The 23,258-nt window shown below is 35.6% G+C and overlaps 1 protein-coding gene across 1 annotated transcript; it reads right to left on the reverse strand.

Annotated features, from left to right (window-relative positions):
• Positions 1-624: 624 nt before the first annotated feature.
• On the reverse strand, positions 625-3,362 carry LOC141683337 (putative TPR repeat-containing protein At1g05150). Its single transcript, XM_074488033.1, has one exon. The coding sequence runs from the start codon at positions 3,171-3,173 to the stop codon at positions 771-773; it is 2,403 nt and encodes an 800-aa protein (XP_074344134.1). The 5' UTR covers positions 3,174-3,362; the 3' UTR covers positions 625-770.
• Between the last annotated feature and the right edge of the window lie 19,896 nt (positions 3,363-23,258).

Here is a 23,258-nt window from a genome sequence, read left to right on the forward strand (position 1 = left end):
AAAGTTGAATAAAACAGGCCCAGCAAGAGAACTATCTGTTCAACAAATAGATATAAAAATGATCAAAGAGTAAAAGAATTAATAGAGTAGAGTAGAGTATAGTATAGTATAGTCTACCTTCATTTCATAAACTAAAAGAGAAAAAATGTTTACATGAGTACTTAAATTTTATCATTAAATAACGATTAGCGGAATTAGTAAATAAAAATCTGGATGTAACTTAAAATTCCCTTGCTGGAGATTATTAAGATGACTAAAAAAAGATAATTTGGTATCTTCATGATTGTGTATTAGTAGGTACAGCCTGTTACTGATATAAAGTTCTCATTTAAACTTTTCGTAGCCAACTTTGCAGTTTAGACAGCTCATTTATTCACTTGTTTTCTTGTTTTGATTATACAAAAGCATAAATTAGGCTTTGTAATCAATGATCTAACCTAACAAAACTTACAAAACTAGGCACAAATAATCATTTGTCCAATGACTTGCAAGCAAAACTTAACAGAAAGTGCATTCGAGTACTAGCATTTGAACTATACCACAGATAAATGATAATTATGAAGCAACAAAAGAGATGGTACAAGTAGTAAAAAAATTAAAATTTTACTTTAAACGCAAAGAGCAGAAAAAATAACAATGAATTTGAAAGGATTTATCATACAAAAGAACAAGCCACTAAACACATACATTGAATATATATTCATCACACTCAACAACTAAATTTGTACTTGAATATTACATGTTTCCCGAAAGGAAATTGAACACACTAACTATCTAGGGGGATCAACAGGTGATGAATTTTTTGAATGCACTCTGAACCACATGCATTTATCTTTCATTGCATCAGACTCAGTTGCATACTCTTTGAATCTGTATTCTTCCTGCTTGGAGTTTGGAGGAACTTTCCCTTCGCTGTAACACTGACTACACAGACTAAATTGAGACTTCATTTCCCTGAAACGAGAACCAATAATTGGGTAGCGACAAATGCAACAAGCGTGTCTACCATGACGATTTCTATCTCCACTCTCAAGTTTCAGTAGAGTGGACATAATTCCAAAACCCCAGTCAGAATCATCAAACATTACAAGAAACTCTGTCAAAGAAATTAACGATACATCCGTTTCTCCATGTATTTCCAACATTTCACTAATCCCGTAAGAAGGAATATAGATTGATCTTAACACCTTAATGTACTTTAAAGCATCAACTTTCCTTATCTGTGTTGCATCTGCATTAACAGAACGCCAAGCAAGGGCATCAAATGCAACTCGTTTTCTTCTTTCTGGTGGACCACTGCATATGGGGGCAATAATAGCAAAAAACATGCCCAAATCCACCCTTCCTGATTCTGATTCATCCAAAACAGACAGGATTTTCTGGTTAATCATTTTGACAGCTCCCACAAAGGTTTCGGGCTTCAAGAAACTGAGTAACCTGTGAAGAATCCCTTCCAAAGAAGCCTTGCGAATAGACTTCTCTGGAACACCACCACCAGAGTAGGACACCGGTGCATTACCTTCATTCATCTCCTTCTTCAGCAAGTCAACATCACAGCGGCTCAACCTGGTAATCCTCTGAAAAGCTCTTACATCAATAGCATTGGCTAACTCCTGCCTTGATGTCGTCTTTTCACCAACCATTTTAAACTTCGAAGCCTCCACAATAACAAAGCTCTCCTCCCCGTTGCCTGACCCATTCCCTTTCAACTTCTTCTTCTGTAGCTGCTTCAAGTGGGCAATTGCATCATGCAACTCCACCCTGTTTGTCATCTTCAAAGCTTCTTTCAAAGCTTTCTTGGCATCTTCTGTTTCCCCGGCTCCTAACAACGAGACTGCCTTATTAAGTTGAGCCCTCCAATGATTTGGCCACACACCCAAAACCCTAGTATACATCTCAGAAGCTCTTTGATACCGACCCATATCCATATACAGCCCGCCCAAATTATACAAAGCATCCACATGACCTGGCTTCAGATCAATAGCTTTCTGAAACTCCTTAATTGCATTATCATCATCACCCAAAGCATGCAATGCGGAAGCCAAATCACAATGTGCATCTGCATAATCATGTTTCATATATATAGCCTCTTCTAAAGCTTTAATAGCTGCTTTATACTCACCTACACCAAAAAGAGCACTACCCAAAAGCTTCAAAGCCCTAAAATGAGTCGGACACAAAATCGCAGCCTCTCTATAATGTTCACAAGCACTAATAACCATACCTTCACCTTCCAGTGCAATCCCCAAATTGACATGAATCTGAGGAAGCAAATAACTCCACTCATTTCCACTAGCCTCCGCAGCATCCAATGCAAGCACAAACTCCTCTTTCGACTCCCTCTCCTTCCCTAGAACATACAAACAATTCCCCGCCCTAAAATGTGCTCTCACATCAGCAGGCTGCAACTCACACGCCCTCTTAAAACTCACAAAACCCTCCTTAAACAACTGATGCTCATACAAAACCCTCCCAATCGCCATATGTCCATCAAACGCCTCAGACCTCGACCTAGCCCCATCCGCCCTTCCTCTCAAAACCCCTAACTCCTTAACAAACACATTATACACACTCGAATTATCCTCCCACACAACTCTCTTATCACTAATCTCCGTCGACGCCCCTAACTCCCTCGACCACCCTGCATCTGAATACGCATCAAAATTAGTCTCTCCTCCCTTCCCCTTGCCGTCCTTAACCCCTTTGGCCTTCAATTTCTTAATCAAAACCTCCAAATCATCGACAATTCTCCACGTATCATCATAAACAATCCCGTGATTAGGCGACGTAGCCCACGCAGCTGTCCTGAGCTTTTTCGCAGGCTCAACGACAACTCTCTCATCCACCAACGACGTCGAAGCTTCCTCAATTCTCTCCGCCTTCAACTCCAATCCTAACGCATCGAAATCACGGTCAACATCACCAGCACCATCATCATAAGTTCTAAGAAGACCATCATGTGTAAGCCCTTTTTCTCCATCTATAAACTCACTATACGTCTTAAACACCTCATCGAGAATCGCATTTATTTGCTCATCACTAAACTTAACTCTTGGATTAACGGCGACAACAAGCGCCGCCATTTCTTCACGGTTCAGACCACCGTCAACGTTTACATCGAATTGCTCGAATATTGTCTTCACTTTCTCCGATCTGCTGCCTCTTGTCGTCATTTCGAATTGGGGATATATTTTCAATTAATTGTGTAATTGAACATGGAATTTGAAACCCTAGAAATTAAATAAAGAGGGGGGAATTTGGGAATTAGGGTTTGTTTGGTGGGTTAGATTGAAGGAGGTTTCATTATTAGGATAGATCTCAACGAAAAATAAAGCAGGAGAAGATAAATAAATTAATTTGAGTTTTTTCTTTTGAAAATAAACTAAATTTGTTTCAGCTTTTATTAAAGGGTGGGGTAATGGTCCAGCCCACTATGATTATGAATCTTTCCTGTCATATTCAAAAATGGTGTGCTTTGTTTTTTTTTAAATTAAGTTATGAAATATATTGTTTTATTAACAAGATTAATTTTAAAAATATATATTAAAAAAATAAATTGACAATTAATTCACTTAAAGATAAAACTTGTATGCAAGTCAAGTGCGGGATTCTGAACGAGGAGTAAAATTTATCGGAGTACAATTATTTAACAACAAAAATTCATGTTTTTATGCGTTGAAGCCTACATTTTATTGTGTGATGGTGTTATCATCACTAAAACCTATTACAGATCATAACTGAATTCTCTGAGTTTGCATATGCTGATAACGTTACAGATTTGTTATCCCACTCGTAAATCATAGCCTTCTCGTATATCCGTGATAGTTTCATTCAGTCTTTTATCCCCCAATATCTGATTACACAAATCATTATTCGCATTTTCTCGCATTTTCAATTGCTGAAAATACTCTTTCAATATTAGTTGACGTGATTGGCAAAACAAAATTTCAACAATTAATTAATAAACAAGAGGATGAGGTGTATATTTACGAGTCTTCTTCATTTTAATTACAAACTCTCCTGTATTCTTAAGATCTGAAATATTTTTATCACTTAGGACATCAAACTTGAAGTTGTTTGACTGATTGTCCAACACTTCTTGATCCGTAAACAAGCAATTCTTAACATTTTTAAAAAAAATCTTCCATTTGTCTTATCTTAATGATATTAGTACCACTTTTATAGATCGAGTCATAATCATAACATTGATAATATGTTCAGTCTTCTGTAAAGATTTAAATACACCAAACTATTTTTTTACTAGACTATAAAATAGAACAATTATCTAAGTCCAGTAAATAAGCTTCTGTATTCTTGTTCCTATTTAATTCTTTCAGATTTTGACAGATTTGTCTTTTGACAGAATGCTTTGTATAATCATCTAAATTTCTTGTAAGAAAATAGAATATTTTTTCTTTTTCAAAATTTTCAAGTCAAAACATTTGTCTTGGCTTCCAATTTCGTCCGAGAATCCTGTCAACACATGTGCTATGTCATATTTGTCTTTTGTGTTATTGTTAAGTCACTATCAATGGCTATTGAATGTTTTGTTGTTGATTTAGTTTCCTCGACATTTGTTGAGTAGAATTTCCTTTAGTCGTTGATAGTCTACAGTAACAGTCACAGTCACAATCACAGTCGTTGATGTTTACTTCACTTAGATAAAATTACATGCTATATAATATTTATAATTGGTTATCATATTCTACCTATCCATTGAGTATGCATGATTTATATGATCTATACTATCAACTGCTAAATCTGGAATCCCATGAAATGTGTTATACAAAGTCTTATTCATTGATAAGCTTCTTATTTGATGGATACTTCTTAATAATATTATCCATTGAGTGGTTACAAAAAATACTTATACAAAATATATTAAGTATTGAGGTATCATTAAAAATATAATTCCTAACAAAATTTATCCCCAATATCAAAAAATATGGTTAATCTTGTCTCATTCGCACAAGAACTTATGAACTCTCTTTGCAACTTTAGGGATATAAGTTGACAATTTCCAATACCACTCTTTATACCTTTCTCCTTGCAAGGTCATTCAAAAATCCAAAAAAGCTTCCCATGTCCAAAGAATTTACAAGCTCATCATGATCTCAGAAAGGTGTTAGGTCCCGAATTATCGTAGAAGGGGGGTTGAATACGATAATCACTAAATTAGCGAATTCTTTCGAATCTTTTACGGATATAAAATTTAGTGCTTAGTTAGTGGTTCTGTGTTCTTGAGGTGAATAGTGTTTGAAACAATAAAACGAGGAACACAAGATATTCAGCGAAGTATATATTCGTATATAAATCCTCCGGGGTGTTGCTACACTCCAATAAATAAATTAACCGGCTACAATCTAAGAACAACAAAGTTCCTAACTTCTACAAAGATCAATAAATTAAATCATATACAATGATCTAGCTTTTGTTTGTCTAAGGATTTAATTACCAGGTAACGATTATATTGCCCCTATGAATATACAAGAGTTAAATCGGGCATTATAACGTTACTCCGGTGAGAAAATTAATGGATATAGATTTGGGTGTATATCTCATTTGTCTCTCTTTGCTTCAATTCTTCAGCTCTCTTGGGAGAGAAGATGAACAGAACAATTTTGATTGCTTAATGCTTCTACTGCTATAGTGTAGACTTTATATTCAATTAAAATGCGTGGCTGAAATTGAACCACGTAAATTAATTGAATTTTCAAGAAAGATGTGGCTGAGGAGTAAGTGGCGACCGAGAATATTCATTTGTAACTTGCGACGTTTATTGGTAATCTGCGACTCAGGAGGGGGAGTTAACCTACGACTAATAAAACGAACTGGCGACTGACTTGGTTTCTTTATATACTCCACAACCTACGACCAACCAAATGATCACATTTGATGGTTTCTAACCTGCGATCTTTTTGGTTGCTTTTTTCTTGTATTTTGTTTTTGTTTTTCTTTTCTTTTCTTTTTTGTTTTCTTTTTTTGTTTTTTCTTTTTCCTTTTCTTTTCTTTTTTTATTTCTTTTTGTTTTCTTTTTGTTTTCTTTTTGTTTCTCTTTTATTTAAGTTTAAATTGTAACTAAATTAATTTATAAAATAAACTTAAATATAACTTATATAAATAAACTAATTTAGATTTATAAAATAAACTTATTTTAAAGTTTATAAAATAAATTATTTTAAGTTTATTAAATAAATTATATTAAAGTCCATTAAATAAATTTATTTAATTTAACAATTAAACTTTGAGTTTCTCCAATCCCTCGAGCAGTTTAGTTGTATACCCCGCGCACCTCTTCTCGTACTTTAACAGATAAACGTTCAATCCAAGTACGTTCCTCAACTTAACAATTCTTCTAAAATTAATACCCAGATTCTTTTTATGAGCTAATGACGCCTAGTGCAACTGGTCTGGTTCACAGACGACTAACCCCGATTAAGGTCTTAATATTATTGCCTTGATTACATTGTTAAGCTTGCAACAACTTTATCGCTTCGAACACTGACTGTCAATAAAAAATATACTTTCAATGGAATCCTTTATGATACTTTAGACAACGTCTTCATTACTACTACAATCTTGAATACTTCATTCACTGTTCTTCACTGACGCTTGAACATATAAATGAACTCCTGTCAGTGAGTATAAGTTCAAGACTGCAGTTGTCTTCTTCAACCTCTGTCTATACCCTGTCTTCAATTCTTCATATTCTTATGCTTCGAACAATGTCTATCTTCAATCAATACCAATACACTGAAATATTCTTGTGGCACTTATACACTGAATATTCATCATTTCTGAAACCTTGAAAGTCTTTAATCTTTATTTTCACTGAGGCATGAACATATTAATGAACTTCTTTCAGTGACTTGTAAACAGACTTCAAGCTTTCTTCTAATATTTTGATTCTTTGTATTTACCTTTTCTTAATTTCTTATGATTTCTCGTGTAGTCGTGATATTATTAACCTGTCATGTTCTAGTGTTGTTCTCATGTTGAGTTATCACGTAACTGTTCATACAGCTACGCAGTCTCGCCAACAATCTCCCCCTATTTGATTGTTAAACCTAACAAATAAATTAAATAGAGAGGATAACTCAACTAGCAATTATAAAAATCAAAGTACCAGGACTTGTAAATAATGCTACTGGTTTTCTGGATCAAATACTGCATTTCCAGATTTTTTGAGTAACTGAAATCAAATATGCTTGTTCCTCTAGCACTGAACTGATCTTCAAGTAGTTTCATCTTCATTTCCTTGGTTCTTCAAATCTCTGCCAGATAACATTTTTCAGTCTTGAAGTAATTGTTAGGACGAAAACACGCAAGTATACGCGTTCGCAAGTAATATAGAATTCTTTCTAGTTCGTTCACACAGAGACTGGTTTAGGTTAAGTTCAATTTATGCACTTATGAAACAATGGTATGGTTATTATTCAATGCTAAGATGATAACAAGTTGGGTTTGTTTATAACTACGTTTAACTAAAAGATTATACTAAATATCATTAACTAAGAGAATAAGAGGATTGAATAACTTATACGAGATAAACATGAGATTCTAACTTCATTACTACTTCATTCAAATTCATTGTTCTTAACCTTAGCATGCAATGGTGATGACAACTAATCAGATAACACGAAACTAGTAAACTCCAACTTTCGTTGCACGAATACCCTACTACCAGACATCCACAAAAAAGATAGAAGCTGAATAAACACCAATTATGTTGAGACCCTATATATCTATAGAATTTGAAAACATAACGGTTTAATGCACAAGTTATATATCGTGATTATATAGGGCAAGTAAGATGGTTAAAATTACCTACGAATCATGCATAACAAATACATGAACCTATGCTAGCATGGCAAGTTCTAAACCCCAATATTCACTTTTGCTTCAATAGAGATTAACACGCTTTCTTATACGTTCGTGACGCTCATAAGACGAATAAGCACAACCAGTACTAGGATATCATATAATCACCACACACTAAGATACTGAAATAAATTAACTAATAAAATCCATAAGTAAATCCGCTAAAACACCCCACGATAACGATTAGTTCATAACCGAATTCATCATCACCATGGGTTTCGATGAAAGCATGGTTTAATAAACTAAGTCTTTATAAACTGAATAAATAATTAAAGTACGATCACAAGAGTAATAGGTTCAATAAACAAGAAAACTAGCATCCAAGATTACAACTCAATCAAAGAATCACAAGTGAAAACAAGCTTTTCTTCTTCTTCATTGTATTTGTGCTCCTAGGTCTTCTCGTCGTCTTCTCCTTAGTCTCCGTTATGAAAATCGTCTTTAAAGAGTCTTATAAAGCTGCCCAATCAGAAGAGAAGTCCAGAAAATCAATCTTCTACTTGAATCAGGAATCTTCATAATCGACCCGGTGCGGCCGCGCGCTATCCCAGCGCGGGAGCGCTGTACTTCTGCTACTCTGGCACGGGCGCGCGCTAACACAGCGCAGGCGCGCTGACCTTCTGGAAAAAACTTCTAACTTCTATTTATTAGCTAGTTTTTGATGGCGAACAATGAGTAATCATCCGAGGCACCTTCCTAACACTCTTCAAGCATAAATTCATGTAAGATCCATCCCCGTCTCCGATTATGCCCTGAAATGCCAAACACTAAAAAAACACATCAAATACAGAAATAACTTGAGTACAAAATACTAATTCGAGCCTTTATAGAGCATTCTAAGTGGATATAAATGTCACTTAATAGTAATCATCAGCAGCTTCCTTTATACAATCACATTTCCTCTTGAGAAGCGCATATCTCTCTTGTTTCTCCCCCTATGAGAATCAACTGCTTAAAAGAGATCACCTTCGTTTACCACCTCTCCCGTATAATAGGATCCGCAGATAAAAACCAATGGTACTCATTTTGGAAAATAGCTTATCCCCTTATGAAGAATAGTGATGAACCAATTCACTTCTTCTGATAGTTTATGGTGTACATATGTTTTACCTTTTTCCTCCTCCCTGCTATTTCTCCCCCTTTGTTGAGGAATCCTCCAAACTATTACTTAAGCTTTTATCTCCCCCTTAGAGAAGGAATGTATGCTATCGTCTGAAGGAGTTCTCATATTTTACTTGGTTGGAAAAGAAATAACAAGTCATAGTCTGATCAACCATGTCCCTTTAAATGCTGCAAGAATGACTTCACTGTTGATTATCATGTTCATTAATCTTACCAACCCCTTATACCTCCCAAATGTGAGATCACCAATTGTTACCAATTGTTATGTCCCGAACTTGTTAGGTCCCGAAGTATTCTAATCCAATCTGTAAATGTTAGGTCCCTAAGAGTTAGGTTCCAATCAAAAACAGATTCGAGACCAGAAGTATCAAGAACCATGTTTAGGGATAGTGAATGGGATATGCTGTTTCTCTTTCCTCCTCACTGTAAATGTATGATTCTATTTCGTGTACCTCACAAGTGTTTCACTTTTCTCTCCACTCGTGTTTACACTAATTCTCATAAGTGTATCACTCCTTTCATAGCTCCAAAATCCAGTTGTACCTGCAAGGAAAATCACCTTAGCCATCCTTAAGGAGGTCACAAATGGTGCAATGGGAGTTCAAAAATCCCAATCCTTGTTAGACTCGTCAGATGAATCTGAGTTATAATCTGCAAGTTGCTAGTTTCCCGTTTCCGGTTCCAGATTTGAACTCTGCTAAGGTAAAGAATGATCCAAAGAATTTAGCATAAAGATCAAAGTTTCCTTCTAATGTATGTGAAGACATTTCTATATGGCTCATCAGGTAAATCTAAATCATTATCAACAAGTTGTCGATCTGCACCTATGTCAGATCCACTATCCACATATGCATCCAGGAGATTTAAGCCTGGGGAGGTAGACACTGACCACTGACATATGGCTATTGGATCAGTATCCTCTCCTAACACTTGTAAAGGCAGTTGGTCCATTGAAGAACCTTGAACAATCGAATCTGACCTAAAATGGTCAAAACTCTTGTTTTTGTTAACTCATCCTTTGTGTGTGTAACCATTCCTTGTGCATAAAGAATTGTTTATGTTTGAGGTGGTGACACTACATCGGATACCCTGGCCGACAGGCGAATTTTAATAGACGCACCCTGTTGAGAAGATGAATCTAGTAACTATTTTTGTGCCTTTTCAGTCATTACATCTTTTTGAGAAGATGTATGGGGGCTAGCAGTTGCCTCGTTTAAATACTATTCATCTTTATAGGAGACAAAGTTGTTGGGTTGACTTCAGAACCTTCCTTATGTGGTGCACTAAGGCACTTTCTCCCTCACGCTCATTCATACTTCATTTTAGTGGTAAGAAAGTGTTGGTTGCTTCTGTTTCTGTGTTTGTCTTTACAGTCTAGGATAGAAGTTGTGGCTTTTCAACCTCATGACTATTAAATGAAAGAATGCCATTGGAGGCTGAAACTGCATCACAGAACATATGGCAATATAGAGATTAAATGCACTTAAGATCTATAATGAATGAAAATTATGCATTTAATCTTTTGAGAGAAATGATGTACAATAGTGATTTCAAACGATTTTAATGAAATAAGCAATCACCACTGTAAAAAGAAGTTTGATTTTCTCCTAAAATTGTTCGAGTGCACAAGTCTGTTTTTATGCTTATAAAGATAAATGATTTGATAAGACACAGACTGATGACCTAGAAGTATTATAAAGAGAAAGAAAGATTGTGTCTTTTAATATGAATGAGTTTTTGTAAGATCATTGATCACTTAGGGTAAAGTCTAAGTAATTCTCACTCATATCAAAAGCTCTATAATCTATCTTTATAAAATTGTAATCAACAACATTGTTTGTTGATAAAAAAAATCTTAATAAGAATGATTATGCTACTGATTTCAAATCTGTCAGCTATAGCAACTCATATAAATTCACTAGAACTTAAAATCTCACAATTATCTGCAACAAAATATTAACAATATATCATTGACTAATACTTGTCAAGTACTTTAGATACCAATAATTATGTTGCATCCTACTTTAATATAATGTAAATTATAAAACTGATATGACATGGAATTGTCTAACATTATAATTCAATTATATTAAAATAAGATATCAATGAATAAATACCAATTATTTATCAAATAGACATTAGCATTCAATTTCATATATCAGACAATTGTTAACTCCTAACAACTGTAATATCTCAAACAATACTGGTTCGATAAATAAAGCAACATTAACCAATATTATCTTGTTCGCAATATTAGAAAAATATTCTAAGTTCCATATACTTTGGTCCATTGAGTATGGCATTTATTATCAAAGTGTTTAGGAATTTGCAAGTAAGTATAAATATTATTCTAACTTGAAACATATAGTTACTTCTAATAAAGCATCAAACACAATAACCATAGTTGTACTTTAAGAAAGATTTCCACACTTTTTATATTAGTATAAGTGACTGAGGATAAGCATTGATTACTTAGAGGAGTTGTAAATAATGCCATAAATACTAATACTTCACAATTAGTTCATAGTTAAACTCTTAACTAAATATCATTAACTGATATAAGTCAAAAATTAGTACACAACTAATCATGCTACAATCACGATTCTGATTTCGGTGAATTCTTGAGATACAAGCATTTCTAAATTCACTAGAACCAAAATCTCATAATAAATTTATAACACATAAGTTACAATCAATATACTAGATATCAACTGTTGACAAATTTAGTTATAATCAATCATGCTGCTTATTTATTTTTAATTAGTTTGAATTATGGAGCAAATAAAATCATTGAATTGCCTCAATTTCCATAATCCAAACTATCCAAAATAAATACTAAATAAATAAATAAATACTAAATATCTATAAGTTAGATACTTGCACTTAAATATTTATAATTATCCTTGAATAATCACCAATATGATATATGACTTCTACTATTTTGGATCAAAAACTAAGGTATAATAATTGTTGTGTTTAATACTAGGGAACGTGAGCTTCGAGGCTCGATTTGACTGCTCTTGTGTTTCGTGACTCAATCTGCCTTAACAAGATGCCTACGTACCTTACTGATTGCTAAGGATCAAGTCCAAAAATATAGTTCTGATTTGTGGGGTGAGGCCCCTTATATAGATGTTAGGAGTCCTTGAATTGGACTTGGGTTAGGAGACTTGGTGGTCAAGTCTCAGAATTAGAATGGACTTTGGAGTCCTAAGAAGTAGGAAGCTGATTCCTTATCCCACCAGGTTCCTGGGAGGTCAATCTACAAGGATTTATTTCTCCACTAGGACTCATCTTATCAGCTGACTTATCCCTTATTAATTAATTACAAAATTAATTAATATTCAGGGTTTTGGGCCTTCTCAAATGGGCCTAGCTGTTGGCCCAATTCTGATATGATTAATGCAACATTAATTACATATCCAAGCCTTATTTTCTTTCCTATGACACTCTGTTTGAACTAGCATGACTTTCGGTATGACAATCTATTTGTCATACTAGCATGACTTTCTGTATGACAATCTGTTTGTCATACTAGTTCAATTGATTGCTGAATTAATATCTGGTCGAATTAGGCTCCTAATTGCCCTGATCGAAGCTCTTTCGAGCAAGACCAATTCGAGCAGGAATCCTGGTCGAATTTCGACCAGGATTTTCACCCTATATAATTCATTTTTTTTTGCGATCAGGATTTTGCCTTTTTTCGGTCAAGATGCCTATTTTCTGACCGAATTAGCCTGTTTTAAGCCCAGGTCGAAAACAATTTCGAGGAGAAGTGTTCGACCTCAATTCCTGGTCGATTTTTTGATCAGGATATTTTTTTTTAGCAGGAATTTTTTGTCAGAATTTTTGTTTTGACCGAATTATACTCCCCTTCTAGCCCTGGTTGTGACGGCCTCAACATTGGGGTCAAGAGTTGACGTCACTAACAACAATAATAACAATCATAATTCTGTCCAGCTCATTAGTAATACATAACTACGACCCCTTTACCAAGACCTTTTCCAGGTTTAAGTATGATTTAGGTTGCAACTAGTACAAACCAACTTACAACAATCTTTCTGACGCAGCTAACTTAACACAGCAACTCAACAGACCATCTTTGGTCCAGCACAACTACCTCAGAGGAGCCTGACACGAAAGGAGCTGGAACTCTGCCCTGACTACCGCGCAAGAATCTCCTAGGCATTTGTAATACATGTAAAATATTCTGCAAGGGTGAGCAATCGCTTGCTCAGCAGCACCACTATATGAATAACAAGTAAAACAGTTTAAAGTAAAGCAGTTATAGGAACAGAATTCATATCTTGCCAGAAACGTGTAAAACAAGTATAAACTGGATATCAAAACTAGCATGCTCTATAAAACAATATCATCAGTAGTGTGCTGTGCATAAAAAAACATAGTTCAATTTTAGCATGCTATTTCCATTTTTAAACCTTTCGTTCCATTATAGGAACCATAAAACTTGTCCCATCACAAGACCTATAAAACTTGTTCCTCTCCAGGAACCTCAAAATCACTTGTTCCATTACTGGAACCACAACATCATATATTTCAAACACATTGATTTGTTAAATAATTTCAAAACTGAATCAATCAAATCTATTGGGCGTTAACGGGTGAAGATAGCTGATCAGTTTACCCTCATCGGACAGCGACTAGCGGCCGTCCAGAAATGGAATGTGTTCCGGAACTTGGGAAAAGACTAGCTAGGTCTTTCCCCCATGCTGGACTATTTGGTTAAACAGAATGCACAACCCAATTAGCCACTTACGCAACCTCATGCTGGGCCGTTACCGAATAACGGGCCTCTTACGCAACTCCAATAGATTAATCAAATTCCCTTTTTGCCTTTTTCCAAAGTTCCACGACATAGGTGGATCAAAACATTCTCTTTATCCAGTTTCCAAAATCACCGCCACCTATCTCTTGTTAAAACCATTTTATCACAGCACACTATTCAAAACTCTTTTCATTTAAATCAAGTTGAGAGATAGGTGTTTTCAGAAGTTACTTTCCCCAAAATATAATTTTAAACAACATTTTCAAGTACAGGGGAATACGTAACTTAAAACGTTTCTGTTCCATTACGAGATTAAAACATTAGCTATTCACATATACTGAATCATAAAAGAATGGTCAGGGGTACTTGCCTTGCAGAGCGTTACAACTATCTCTGATTGACCTTGAACCGATTCGGGACACTCGGCTTTACCGCTTTTTTATTTGACTATCCTGAATCTGACTTCAACGCTCAGGTCCTTCGATTGGGGGAACCTTGCTGCACTCGTCGACTGATCACTAGGTTATCTTAGATCGATATCATTTCTTGAGTCCTTTGACTAGAACCTACAGAGTGGAAATACCCTACGTTAGACGTCTAGGTATGCTTGACATATCCTCGATACTAATTCTACCAAATGATACTCAAACCCGACTCGTAATTATGTAGATTATAATAACACACGCAACAATTAGGGTTCACAATCTCGGAAATCGGTTCGGTGTTCATTTTCAGAAAATACGTATACTCTTCATTTTACGAAATTAGGGTTATTGAGTTTTAACAGAACATTCACCACAGCATACAATCACGTTCCACACATAATATATGTGTATACTTATTTATACTCATTCGATGTTCCGATAATTACAGGGTATGTCCCGAATTTCTGAATTTAATTCCCAAAAATTCGGGCAGCACCTCCACTGTTTATCGGCCTACCCGTCGAACAACTCGACGTCAAATCACAATAACAAACAATCCAACAATTCATTCCACCAATACAACCAAAATCCATTTCACAAATCCCAAACAACGATTTAACCAACTAATTATTATTATCACATCTTATATTTATACTCGTATTTATTTATTAATTTTATTCGAATTTTTATATTTATTTATTTATTTGTAGGACTCAGAACAACGTCATCACCGTCGACTCGCCAAGGCTCATCATCGACGGCGGTAAAAATCGTCGGTGCCCGATTAATTCGGGTTTCCACACGAATCTCACCGATTATAATAATAATTTTCTACACGCAATATTTATATATCAAGAAGTTTACTCAAATAATTTCATGCACAAAATATTATTTTCATTAAACCAACATAATCAATCAATTACTGCAGAAAATTAATTAAAATTAATAAAAATAATTCCCACAAAACAGTCGAACCAAAACAACCAACACAAAACAAATACGCGTCTACGCGCTGCTCAACCCACCGGCCGCCTTATCGGAAAATCGGCGGCAACCGCAAAATCAGACGGGAACAACAGTAAGAATGCAAAGAATCTCAACCGGACTGCGCATATACACACAAAACGTGTATGTACATACACAACCCAGCCAATCAGAATAACAACCGAGAACAACAAGGAGCCGAAAAAAGTAACAGGCAACACAATACTCAGTAACATACACACATATGCGTATACGTATATGTATATACCATTCAATCAGAAGAAGGGAACTGAAACCACCAAGACTCGCCGGAGTTACACGGCGGCTCACCGGAAACGGGAGTCAAGGAAACAGCCGTGAATCAAAGCAAAGAGAACAGGAGTGAAGGCGCTCAACAGATGGAAGAGATTAAGAGCAGAGAGAGAGACACCCACAATCGATCCCCCCCCCCCCCCTCTTTCTGCCCTCTCTCCCATGTTCTCTTTGACCAGTCTCTCCCATTTTTTTCTTTCTAAACTGAAAAAAACCCAGCGTCTTACACGTGTATACGAAAGTATAAGGTTTTGACACGTAGCAGTACAATTTTTGTAGTTCAAACACGTATACTACTGGATAGTTATAAGGATTCTAAGACCTGGTTTCATCCCGAAATTCGAAATTAACGGACCGAGGTACACGCAAAACAGTTTCAGAAAATTACGAAAATAGTCTTAAAATGTCACAAATATCCCGAAGTTTATAAAAACATAAATTTCGTAATTTTAAAACAATTTCTGAAACGCAACTTACACCCGCTTTTATCAATTAAACGAAACAACGCGCGGGTGAAATCAATCCCGAAAATTTCCAAAATAATTTTAAAATTCTCAGAATATTCCAAACTTAAATAAATATGAGTTTCATAATTTTTGAAGAATTCTAGAATTAAATACGGATTTTACAAATAAAGGCATTCATAAAATCATACAGGGCTAAATAATTGATGAAATATTGATTTTCTAGATTTTATAAAATCCCAAAAATAATTATTGTAATTATGAAACCATAAAAACAATTTTAGAGATATTCCAAATATTTATGCAAATAAATTTACACTAAATTCATTTTTAAAAGTGAAAACGATTCAATACAACTCAATAGTTAATTACGCACATAACCCGGTACACCCTAATTCACACAGAGATCATAATAAAACAACACATAGCGATCGAAACCAATACACATATTTTATTTAACTATTTATTTAATAATTACACTTTTAAATAATATAAAAGTATACGAGTCGTTATACTGGTCGAAGGTAATTTCGACCTAGACCATTAGACCAAAAACATAGTATTAATCCTGGTCGAACTAGGTCAGAAAATGACAATTTTTTGTCCCTATTTTCCTGGGCCTCTTTTTTTTGTTGGGCCAACCCTTTACTGGGCTTTGTCTCTTTGGGCCTTTAATTTCAATTTCCTGGGCCCCTTTTTTTGGGCTTTGTTTATTTCCAAGCCCAACAAGATTTAATTTCACTACTTTTCTTGAGCTGGGCTTTTATTACCCCTAGGCCCAATAAAGTTTGGGTTGGGTCTTCTTTTTAGGCCCAAACTCCATATTTTTCTAGAATCTTCTATTTGTTTCTAGGATTTACTTGGATTTTTCTAAAATCTACTAGAGCTTTCCAGAGTATTCTTTTCTTGGGCCAAAATGGGCTTTCCTAGGCCCAATTAGCCTTCTTTGTGCCTATATAAGAGTGTGATGGGAGAGTGTTTTCCTCACACTTCTCACTTCACTCATTTTTCAAACACCTTCCTCTTCTCTCAACACTCTCAACATTCTTCTTTCTCTAAGAGTTTTCCAGCCATTTCCAAGCCTTTTCAGGCCTCCTTCCTTCCATCCAAAGTTTCAAGGTTTCCTTCAACCTCCATCAATGGCAGACAAAGGTGCTGAGAGAGCGGCCAAGATTGTCTCGGCTTCAAAATGAGGTAAAGATGTCGAAATCCGCTCTTCTTACATGTCTTTGATAGATATGATTAATACTAGGGGGACAAATATCCTTCCACTGCACATCTCGACTCTTTTAATCATTGCAACACATGGCACAATATAGATTATGATAAGTTAAATGCACGTTACAATGTTCGTCCTCCCCTTAGCCTAGTTCCAGTTTCTGGTGGCGACCGTACCTACCACTGGAAACCCGATAATCTTTTTGTTTACACAGATGCCCTTGATGTTGGGCTTAGGTTTCCTTTTCACCCCTTTATTCCTCACCTCCTAGCTGATTTGCAAATAAACCCCTGTCAGCTTCCTCCAAACGCCTGGAGGAATATTTTATGTTTCATGGTTTGTTGTCTTCGGGGAGGTTTTCCCTTATCTGTAGCTGTTTTTAGTAAGGTTTTTCAATGTTACAACATTTCTTCTGGTAATTGTGGTTGGGTCTACATTAAACAAAGGCCCAAGTGTAAGCACATTTTTAACAGCGCCTCAATTCCCGACAATAACCAAAATTGGAGGAATAGTTTTGTCGGGTTAAGGCGGGAGAATGGTGACTGGGGCACCCTCTTCAGATCTTCCTTCGGGAAGGTTAGTGATGGTAGCCTCAAATTCATTTACTTAACCCCCGAGGAAACTATCATTTATGATGAGCTTACTCGGGATGACGGTGCCACTATCAGCTGGACTCTTTTAGAGGAGTTCTGCCTCATCTACGTGGGGCTATCCTCTGTTTCTCAACATGGTATTTTTCTTTCCTTCTCATTTTTATTTTGTTTCATGCATTATTGACACCACTTTTTTTGTTTTTTCTCTTGTTTTGCAGCTGCTAAGGAGATCAACGAGGATAATGTGCCTCTCGTTGATGAGACTGCTAGGATGAAAAAGGCTCGCCTTGCGGGTCTGGATACTCGAGGAAAGGCTACGGAGCCTAGCTTCCTACGAAAGCATAAGGAGCCCATGGTGGAGGTTCCGGCTGAGGGAGCTGAGGTCCACAATGCCCCTATCACTACTGATGCTCCTGTCTCTGCTGCTACGGGTGCCTTTCAACCTCTCTAGGGTTTAGTGTTTGCTCCCGCGCTTCACTCCGTCCAGCATGTCCACTTCCTCCAACCTCGGGGTAAAGGGGCATCCCATAAGGGGGGTTAGTGGTTACAACAGTTGAATATTCGTACCCAATGGGTCGAGAATTCACAGGTGTATATAGTTGTTGAAGTTGGGGATTCGTACCTTGAGGAGCCGTGGGAATCGTCCCTTGAGGTTGAGGTTCAGTTGCCCCTACCTGGGCTCCTCCTTGGGTGACGGCATAGGTTGAATGCGGAGGCACCTCCACGGTTGACGAAATCATTTGGGTTGTCCCCGCGGGTGTCCCTCCTTCAAGGACGCTGCTTATTCTCCTTGTTCTCGCCATGGTTGTTGTTGTGCTTTCCCACAGACAGCGCCAAATGTTATGGATCAAAAACTAAGGTATAATAATTGCTGTGTTTATTACTAGGGAATGTGAGCTTCGAGGCTCGATTTGACTGCTCTTGTGTTTCGTGACTCAATCTGCCTTAACAAGATGCCTACGTACCTTGCTGATTGCTAAGGATCAAGTCAAAAAATATAGTTCTGATTTGTGGGGTGAAGCCCCTTATATAGATGTTGGGAGTCCTTGAATTGGACTTGGGTTAAGAGACTTGGTGGTCAAGTCTCAGAATTAGAATGGACTTTGGAGTCCTAAGAAGTAGGAAGCTGATTATTTATCCCACCAGGTTCCTTGGAGGTCAATCTACAAGGATTTATTTCTCCACTAGGACTCATCTTATCAGCTGACTTATCCCTTATTAATTAATTACGAAATTAATTAATATTCAGGGTTTTGGGCCTTCTCAAATGGGCCTAGCTGTTAGCCCGATTCTGATTTGATTAATGCAACATTAATTACGTACACAAGCCTTATTTTCTTCCCTATCATATATACATGGCAATCACTCTCTGGATAATTAGTAATTTTAGAAATACTTTCTAAGCATATAAAATATTGAGAGTTTTATACACATAACTTAGAAAATACTTCAACTTTCAATATTAGTGATTTTAGAAATAAGTATTGATTACTTAGGATAAAAATTCTAAATAATATCACTAATACCAAATGTATCACAATTATTCGTACATGATACAAATAACTATGCTGCATATTATTTTAATATAATATAAATTATGAGATTGATACAGAATGTAATTGTCTACCATCATAATTTAAATCAATTAAAATAATATTCAGACTTAATGCTATAATACTTAACTATCACAAATATATATGACATTGTAATAATGATAATCAAGATGGTAGCACTAAGTACGAGGTACTGGATTACTGATAAATTCACAAGTCCTTTAAATATTGAAGATTTAATACTTGCAAACTTATGTTAAGAATTCCTTACAGATGGGATTTCCAACTAATGTGAAATAAATGATATCCCACACTTACAAACCAGTCGTAAAATATTAATTTTAACAAGTGATTTAATAAGTGGTTCTACAAGTGATTCTTTGACTAAAAGACATGCTCTCGAAATAAATGATACCTGGTGTGAAGGTGCCTTTTCATAGAGTGTTCCACAGAGTTGTTGGATTTGAGGTTGTTTCTTATCAAAACAAGAAATCAATCTTCTTCCACGAAGTTGACAGCTTTAAAGATGCTTCTCCTGTCTTTCTTACAACCTGCGTAATCTATATATATATAGCCAAACATGTTAAGTACAATATCTTTAGGGTACTCTACTCCAAGAGTTGATAGTCCCTTAAGATATCTAATAATCTTGTTAATAGCTATAAGATTGGATTATCTAGGATCCACTTGGAACCTTGCACATTGGCATCTTGAGAACATTACATGTTGTCTGTTAGCATTTGAGTAAAAGAATGAGCTTGTCATACCTCTATAGTTTGTCATTATACCTGAGTTTCATTGATCAAGCTTTGGTGGTTTCATTTGGTAAGTAGTCTTGGCATGTTCAGAATCTTCCAAATTTTGCATCTTCAAAAGATCCTTAACTTACTTGTATTGCCATTAACTTTTCCAACATGCTCCTCCATACCTACTCTGCAATTACTTAGCAAACAATCTCGCACATATTTTTGTTAGTAGACCAACATATAACATTATCATGATATCACTACACATAAATATTATTATGTTTGTGCCTAGTGATAAGAGAATTATTAATATGACGACTCTACTAGTTCATATTTGACTGTAATTTCAGTTAGAGTGCCATACCATGTCTTTGACGATTTCTTGAGTAGTAAACTAGTTCATACCAACCTGAAGTGAGCTTATGAAGAAGAGATATACATAGTCCAATTGATCTGCTACTGCAAAGTCCATGAACTATTTTGCATTGACTTCTTCTTTTGTCTCACCAACCAGGAGTACACTTGTACACATCTACTAGAGTCCAATTCCAAGTTTGAATGTGCATCAGGTGCTTGATATGTTATAATATCCTCAAGTCTCGTCACTGGTGCTTTTTGTTAGATATTGCTTCCAGATAATAACTGAGCATCCAGTTTGGCCTTGTCCCTCGTAACAATGCCATCGTCATCCAGTTTTGACTTCTGGTTATCCTTGTACCAATTACAAAGTTGTCATTTGGTTTGGATACCAGCTTCCCTACAATCTGCTTGCTGACTGATTGAGTTCATCTTTCTTTACAATCACACAATCAATCCGGACCTATCAGAGCTTCTGTCACTTTCTTAGTTTCTTCTTCAGATAGAAAACTAGAGAATTAATCATTCACACTCAGTAGCCCTGCTAATCATTACTCCACCATCTGGATCACTTAAGAACTAGACTCTGGGAATATTATTGACATCAAACCCTTTGTCTCAATAGATATGTTCTTTAGTGTCCTCTGATTTTCAATGTGGTGTTGTATCTGACTAATTGATCCTTATATTGCCCCCCCTAAGCTGTTGCTGGGATTTCCTGAAAATCCTTACCCTTGTTGACTAGCTTTATTGAAATAATGAGTTGTTTTATACACTGTCATTCCACTGCTTGGATATGAATCATCAATACCACAAATGGAGCATGGAGTTGTTAAACTGTGCATTTAGACTTTCAATAATCTTATGTTGATCAACCACAAATGCCCTATAGGTTGTACATTCCACTGAGTAGCAATGAAGAATATCCTTACAAGTCTTAGCTACAAATGCTAAGATCTTCAAACAATAGAAAACATTTCATTGTTTGCTCCTGTAGAACATTCTCTCCAAACACTTTCAGGTTATCTAGTGTTTGCTTCTATTGGCCATTAACTCATTAGTGGTATTCATGTATACATCCTGATCAAGGCTTGATCTTACTTGTTGTAAACTGTTTTGACTGCTCTAGCCCTTGGGTATTTAGAAAGTCTTGATTAGATTGACATAGTCCTTGTTGCTTAATCAAGTTCCGGTTCTTCCCTTGTACCGTTCCATCATGACGCGGAGCTCCTAGTGTTGAATATGTCTCAGAATATTCTTAATGTTATAGATATTAGTCAGAACTGCTTCTTGAATTCAGTCCCATTACCTGACCACAAGATCATTTCTTTTACAGTTGCTTCCAGCTTGATATGTTGATATGATCAATCACCATCTATGATGTCTTGTCTTGAGAATGCACGAATAACAACTTTGTGTTAAGAGTAGCCATCAATCATCACTAAGGTATATCTTTACTTTGATATGATGTTGTCTTTGATTTCTCTTCCCGATATGCCTCACATTTATCATCCTTCTGAATTCCAGATGAGGCATTCCTCTCACTAACCCCTTTTTACAAAAGAGTTCCTTGAGTTGATGTTCAAGGGTGAGAGGTTCCAATGCCATATCTAAACTTTTGTCAGATAAAGCTTTATAGTAGAAACCATTGACTTCACCTTTCCTGAGAGTCTAGCCACGAGCATATCCTTTCCTTACTCTAAGAAGAGCAAGCTTCTCAACCTTCCTGCTTCGAATGAGACATTAATTCTTCGTTGAATTGACAATTTGTCCTTTGATACAGAACCGTCTGATAAGAGCATTTGTGTCTTAATTCTTCAGCAAGAAAGATGCTTCAACTGTTATCAGTGACACCAATGATTAGTTGTTATCAATGATAGCAATTGTTGAATCCATGATGATTCCTTTTTTTCTGTATAGCTTGTCCCTTCATGAAAATATTTGCTGTCATCTCCAAAGATTATTGACGGAATAGCTTTTATCAACCACATTTCTTTGTGAGACTCTTTCCTTGATCATATGTCTTGAGTATGAATTACCAAGAACACATAAGAATCAATTGACTTGTTATGTCCTACACTTACAAATGGATTAATAGTTCTTGGTACCCAACTTATTAGTTTGGGTCCAGATGGATTAGAGATTTTATTATAAATAGAGATAACAACAGCTGCAACCTTAACATGCTAATTCTTATCTTTGACTGATCATTTTCTCCATTTTGATACCCTTGATAAAATTGTCTCTAGGCTAGGAGAAAAATGATTCCAACCTTACATAAGGAGGACTAGCAGTATTTGCCCTATTATAATTCTAAACATGCTTTTTCTATAATTAATGAAATTACTAAGAGATGAATTCATGGCATAAAAATAAGCAAGCATTGTATTAGGAATACATGGCATTCATTCAAAAGTATTACATATAAAAATTAAGCAAGACAACATGATATGGAGTAAACATAATTAACATATAAATCACTAATTCTATCTAGTCCAATCATGTTGAAGAATCTCATCTAGCTATCTCAATCCAATTATAAACTAATACATCTTAACAAATAATTCAGATTAAATGAATAAATCACATTGTAATAGGATACTGAGAGTAAGCATAAACAAAGGTCTTATATGTTGTAAAATATATATCTCACTAAAGCAATTAATAATGTTCAACAAATATTCAAACACATATTTAAGATCACCTAAAGTAACATGCACAAGTTAAACATCAATCATAGTTACCAGAAAAATATTCGAGTGAACTAGTTCAGCATTATCTATGTATGATGCTATCATGCTTGTGCGAGTGTTAAA

The sequence above is a fragment of the Apium graveolens genome, chromosome 9 (genome assembly GCF_009905375.1).
Source record: "Apium graveolens cultivar Ventura chromosome 9, ASM990537v1, whole genome shotgun sequence".
In the NCBI taxonomy this organism is placed as follows: Eukaryota; Viridiplantae; Streptophyta; class Magnoliopsida; order Apiales; family Apiaceae; genus Apium; species Apium graveolens.

Bases quoted from the DNA above. Each gene is read 5' to 3' on its own strand.
- LOC141683337 (XM_074488033.1), bottom strand. From the start codon at position 3,173: ATGACGACAAGAGGCAGCAGATCGGAGAAAGTGAAGACAATATTCGAG.